Source organism: Spermophilus citellus (assembly GCF_964194105.1).
Source record: "Spermophilus citellus genome assembly, chromosome: 10".
Taxonomy (NCBI): Eukaryota; Metazoa; Chordata; class Mammalia; order Rodentia; family Sciuridae; genus Spermophilus; species Spermophilus citellus.
This window is the reverse complement of record NC_138197.1, coordinates 73048400-73054922: the sequence shown is the minus strand read 5'-3', so window position 1 is coordinate 73054922 and position 6523 is coordinate 73048400. Positions and strand designations below refer to the sequence as shown.

General features: G+C 41.9%; 1 protein-coding gene across 1 annotated transcript; it reads left to right on the top strand.

The window, feature by feature from the left end:
* Nucleotides 1-1266: 1266 nt before the first annotated feature.
* LOC308658770 (RNA exonuclease 5-like) lies at nt 1267-3290 on the top strand (the record flags this gene model as incomplete). The annotated part of the gene is given in 2 exon segments (XM_081311616.1): nt 1267-1753; nt 1756-3290. Coding segments are annotated over 2 exon segments (1992 nt in total). The 5' UTR covers nt 1267-1296.
* Nucleotides 3291-6523: the final 3233 nt, after the last annotated feature.

The window sequence follows — 6523 nt, the reverse complement described above, 5'->3', positions numbered from 1 at the left end:
TGGGGGGTGGATAGGCAGAAGGGACTCAGTCTTTTCCAGCTGCAACCTAGAAAGAAAAGGAAAAAATTTTCACCAGGGAAGATTGTGTAAACAGCGAATTTGGCTGGAGCCATAGAGTTGGGGAAGCAAAGAAAGGGATCTTTGTTCTCCCCTACCCCAGCCAGAGTACAATCATAGAGTTGGGATTGTTTGCTTTGGCAAGGGACTCCTTGCCTAAAAGAACTAGGCGTTCCAGAGACTAGTGAGGCCTCTGTTGGGTTCCCCTATGGAACTAGGGAGAGGACAACCCCCAGTTTAAACCCTTTACCTAAAGAAATAAGCTGGAGAGCCGCAGGCCTGAGGCATCTGGCACTTTCTTCTCTAGCTTTGTTCGCCTTCTTCCTTTCCTACCTTTGCCTTCTTACAGTCTGTCAGTTTAGTTGACCTCAATCTTCCTGCCTTTGAGTGTGCTGTCTTGTATTAGAGAGTATTCTTGTATTTGAGTGTGGTTCTTGTATTAGAGTTCTGTCGAAAAAGAAGCTAAAAATTTTCACAGACAGCAATACAATGCCAGGGCTGCTCTCTAAGGAATCCAGCAATAAAAAGGATTATGAGATAATCCTATCCATTCTTTGACTTTTAGGTTGTGTTCTATCTGACCCTAACAGTTGCAGTCAGTCTGTCCCCAAATCTCCAAAGCTGTCCTACTTTTCTTGGTTAACATTAGTGTCTCACAAATGTAAAGTAACATGTATATAGTGCCTGCCTGTGCCAGGTGCTTTGCAAATGCCATTTTATTTAGTTCACAAGACCTGCTTATGATGTAGATATAATTACCCCCATTTTACAAATTAGGACACCAGGGGATTATCAAGATTAAATAATTTGTCCAAGGTCACACAGATGGTATATTAGTTTACTAGGACTGCCATAACAAAGCACTACAAGTTATTGTCTCGGTTCTGGAGGCCAGAAGTCTGAGATCAAAATGTCAGGAGGGTTAGTTCCTTCTGAGGGCTGTGAATGATCTATTCCATGCCTACCCGGAAGCTTGTGGTGGTTTCCTGGCAATCTTCGGCATCCCTTGGTTTGTAGATGTATGCCTTGATCTTCATGTGACATTATCCTTGTGTACATATCTGTGTCCAAATTTCTCCTTAAAGAAGGACACTGATCATACCGAATTAGGACCTCCCCAAGGTGAGTATGACCTCATTTTAACGAATTACATCTGCAGTGATTCTATTTCCAAACAAGGTCACATATCAAGATACAATGATGCAACTGAGCAGAACAGTGGTTGTCATCCTTCAAGGGATGAGTCAACTCCACTTCTACAGGTTCTATTTGGAGTCTGGATTTCTCCGAAAAGCCTTCAGACACAAATTCCGCTTGCCTCCTCCATCACCTACTTTTCTAGCTGATGTTATCGGGCTACCAAACCAAACGGCTGGATATCTGCCTAAGACCATGGGAGGATCTGTACCATCTGCCGGTACAAAACCCAAGGTCGACCTGCAGAATGACCCGGTCATTCAAAAGTATGGCTCTCAGAAGGTGGGCTTGCTGCGATGCCTTCTGACAGAGGAGGAAATGAGAACATTTGACTTTCCGTTACAAGGTTCTCCCGACTGTGAGAACTTTGTAACTACCAGATGTAATGCGTCTGTCACAGAGAACAGCCCTCTCTTTGGGCTGGACGGAGAAATGTGCATCACGCCCAAGCGGAGAGAACTAACCCGCATCTCACTGGTTGCCGAAGGAGGCTCGTGTCTCATGATGAGTTGGTGAAACCCGATGAGGAGATTGTGGACTACGCCACCTGCTATTCGGGGATCACGGAGGAGATGCTTAAGCCGGTGATGACGAAACTGAAAGACGTTCAGAGGCGGTTAAAAGCACTGCTTCCTCCTGATGCGGTGTTGGTAGGTCATTCCCTAGACGTGGATCTCCGAGCATTGAAAGTGATCCATCCATATGTTATCGACACCTCGTTGCTTTATGCCAGAGAGCGGGGCAGAAGATTCAAGCTCAAGTTCTTAGCCAAAGCTGTATTGGGGAAGGACATTCAACGTTCGGAAAGGGACGGTCATGATTCCACAGAGGACGCTGCCACGACCCTTGAATTGGCTCAGTATTTTCTCAAGTATGGCCCAAAGAAGGTCGCAGAACTCAATCTGGAGGCGCTGTGGAGAGCCCAAGACCCAAGAAATGTCAGAGAAAAGTTCCAGTACACCTACAGAGGTGCTTTAAGATCTTTTGATCCGGGGCATCACAAGCTCCTTTTTGTATCCCGAGAGACAGACGATATTGAACTCCCGTCTCCTGAAGATTGTGAGACTATTAAGTGCCTTTCCAACAGAGAGGTCTTTGAGCAGGCCAGAAGGCAAGTGCGCCTGTACCCCTTCAGCGTTATTCGGTTCTCTTTGGAGCCTTTTTCACCTCTCCTCACTGAGGAAGTGAACCGAAGGATGCGGATCAAGTGGACAGAGATGTCCACTATCTATGCTGGGCCATTGAGCAAAGATTGGAACCTAAGTGCTCTGAAGAGGCTGTTTAAGAGCTTTGGCCCAGTTCGTACAATGACTGCTGTTCTGGAAACGCATCAGCCTCATCTCTCTATAGAGTATGAAGTCCTGGAAGCTGCCCAGCTGGCCATCGAGTGCTTGAATGGCCTTCTTGTGGAAGGTGTATACATAAAGGTACAGAGACCCGTGACAGAACTCACTCTCGATTGTGACACACTCGTTAAGGAGCTGGAACGAGATTCTGAGAACCGAGAAACCATTTATCTGTCTGGAGTAGGTAAAGATTTCTTAGGACATATTCAGGAACTGCCGAGCCTCTTTGGTGGCCTGGAAGCTGTGATCGTGCCTCCAGATGCTCAAAGCGGAAGACAGGAAAAATACTGTTTCCTGAAATTCAAAACTTTTGGCAATGCCCAGAGGGCCCTCCATGTCCTCACAGGCAAGGACTGGAAGCTGAAAGGCAGGCAGGCCCTAACCCCCAGGCACCTGCACACGTGGCTTAGGAGCTCACCACCTGAATCAAGAAGGCCCGCAGGTCTGAGAGTGAGACCTCCTCCCTCGGAGCGGGAGACCTTGCAGAATTTAAAGGTGGAAAACGCAAAGAGTGCAGCCTGGTGTTGGAGCCGCAAGATTGGAAGGCTCTACCGAAGCCTGAGCCCGGGTACCCTTTGCGTCATCCTCCTGCCAGGAACCACTAGCCCTCATGGATCCCTCTCTGGCCTGGGACTCATGGGAATAAAAGATGAAGAAGAGGAAAGCACCGGCCCAAGCATGGGTTTGTGAGTCGGCTCGCCACTTGCCTTTTCTCATCCTTCCTGGGCGATGGTGGAGAAGACGGGTCAGGCTGCAGCTTCTCCAAAGACTGCTGGGCCTCTTGGTTCAGTGGACGGCTTTGTGTGGGAAGTTGGTGTGCAGGCTAAGGGGTCTAATCCATTTACATGGCATGCGCAAGTTTTCAATAAATGCCTAAAATTCAAGCCTTCCTCATCTTAAGACAGGGTGGGTGGGAGAGCGGGAAACTAAAACAAAAAAAGACGCCACACTGTGCCCCAATGAGTCAGTGCAATTACTATGTGCCAATTGAAAAGGAAAAAAAAAAAATATATATATATATATATAAATAAATAAATACAACTTATAATAATTAAACCAAAAAAAAAAAAGATACAATGAGTTAATACTTCAACATATGAATTTGGGGATGAACACAATTCAATCCATCAATGATGATAACTTGTTATGCCAAAATTTTAATTAATGTCCATCTGACTCAAAAGCATTTATGCTCTTTCTACTGTACTATACTGCCTCCTGAAAATCAGAAAGTTGTTTAGTATATCTGCTGGTGCCAGGTATGGTGGTGCATGCCAGTCTTCCCAACTACTCAGGAGACTGAAGCAGGAGGATCACAAACTCAAAGCCAACCTTGGCAATTTAATAAGACTCTGTCTTAATTTTTTTAATGATTTTTTAAAAATATTTTTTTTAGTTGTCAATGGACCTTTGTTTTTTTTATTTATTTACATGGGGTGCTGAGGATTGAACCCAGTGCCTCACACATTCCAGGCAAGTGCGCTACTGCTCAGCCACAGCCTTTGCCCTTAAATTTTTTTAATACATTTTTTTAGTTGTAGATAAACACAATACCTTTTTTTTTAAACCATACGGTTTATTTTTATTTTTTTTTAGTTATACATGACAGCAGAATGTATTTTGACATATAATACATACATGGAATGTACATACATCAATCATATTGTCTATTCTATTCTGCTGCCCTTCCTATCCTCCTTACTCCTCCCCTCCTCTCCCATTCCTTTCTCTCTACCCAATCTAATGTGACACACTTTTTTTTTTCTTTTTCTCATCCCAACATCATATATGTATTCTGTATAACAATGAGGTTCTCCTTCCATCTTCCGTGCAACTCCCCTTCTCCCTCTTTTTCCCTCCCACCTCTCTTCCCTATTTAGTGGTAGTCTTCTTCTCATGCTCTTCCTCCCTATCCCATTTTGAGTCACCCCCTTATATCAGAGAAGAGATTTGGCATTTGTTTTTTAGGGATTGGCTAACTTCACTTAGCATAATCTGCTCTAATGCCATCCATTTGCTGCAAATGCCATGATCTTGTTATTTTTTAGTGCTGAATAATATTCCATTGTGTATAAATGCCATATTTTTTTTATCCATTCATCTATTGAAGGCATCTAGGTTGGTTCCACATTCTAGCTATTGTGAATTGTGCTGCTATAAACATTGATGTGGCTGTGTCCCTGTAGTATGCTCTTTTTAGGTCTTTTGGGTATAGTCTGAGAAAGGGAATAGCTGGGTCAAATGGTGGTTCCATTCCCAGCTTTCCAAGGAATCTCCATACTGCTTTCCAAATTGGCTGCACCAATTTGCAGTCCCACCAGCAATGTATGAGTGTACCTTTTTCCCCGCATCCTTGCCAGCACTTATTGTTGTTTGACTTCATAATGGCTTCCATTCTTATTGGAGTGAGATGGTATCTTAGAGTAGTTTTAATTTGCATTTCTCTGAAAACGCAATACCTTTATTTTATTTTTTTTATGTGGTGCTGAGGATTGAATCCAGTGCCTCACATGTGCGAGGCAAGTGCTCCACCACTGAGCCACAACCCCAGCCCCTGTCTTAAATTTTTTTTTAAACTATTTTTAAAAAAAATTTTTTTAGTTGTAGATAGACACGATACCTTTATTTTATTTATTTGTTTTTATGTGGTGCTGAGGATTGAACCCAGTGCCTCACACATGCAAGGCAAACACTCTACAAACTGAGCTACAATCCCAGCCCCTGAAAACTATTTTTAGTTGTAGATGGACACTTTATTTTATTTATTTATTTTTCTGTGGTACTGCACACATTGCTAGGCAAGTGCTCTACTACTGAGCTACAGCCCTAGCCCCTGTCTTAAAATATTTTTAAAATATTTATTTTTTAGTTATAGGTGGACACAATATCTTTATTTTTATGTGGTGCTGAGGATCGAACCCAGTGCCTCACTCATGGTAGGCGAGCACTCTACCTCTGAGCCATAACCCCAGCCCCTCTGTCTTAAATTTTTTTTTCTAATTAACAGAGGAATGGGAAGATCTTCATCTAGATCTTCTATTTTCTTTATTGCATGATGTATGACAAAAATTTTAAATTGTTAGATATACATATAAACAGGAAAATGTAACCAATAATCAATAGAAAAAAATCCCACACAATAGAAGCAATCCACAAATGTACCAGACACTGGAGTTAATATATGAGGAATTAAATTAATGGATTAATGTGTTAAATAAAATCATGAAAAAATATGGACAAAATGAGTGAAAAGATGGAGAACCCAACAGATATTTGAAATTTATAAACATAGTCAAATGAACATTCAAATGAACATTGTAACATTCATAAGACCCTGGGTTCAATGCTCAGAAGTTGGGGAACCCCCAAAAAAGAAAGTTAAAATTAAAAACTCACTAAGTGACTTAATAACAGTTTAAATGCATCTGAACAGGGCACTGGAGTTGTGGCAGTGGTAGAGCACTTGCCTATCATATGTGAGGCACTGAGTTCAATTCTCAGTACCACATATTAATCAATCAGTCAATTAATTAATTAATTAAAGGTCCATCAACAACCAAAAAACAATTTTTAAAAAATGAAGCTAAACAGATAGTTAGTGAAAAATAGGCCAGAAGGAAATATTCAGATAGGTTGGAAGCATGGAGAAGGGCAAAAGAATGGAAAACTCAGAAAAGAGGCAAAGAAAGGCACATGGGATACAATGAAAGTAGAGTGGTTTTTCTCTATGGCAATGGTGCAATTGTCATTTCAGAAGGAAAGAAGAAATAAAATGGCATGGAAAAAGAATATTTGAAGAGATAAAGAGTGAAAAATTTTTTTAAACCAAGGAAAAGAAGTAAACCCCAAATACAGGAAGTTTAGCAAACCCCATGAAAATTAAAAAATAAGGAAAACCACAAGTAAGGGAATTACACACAAAC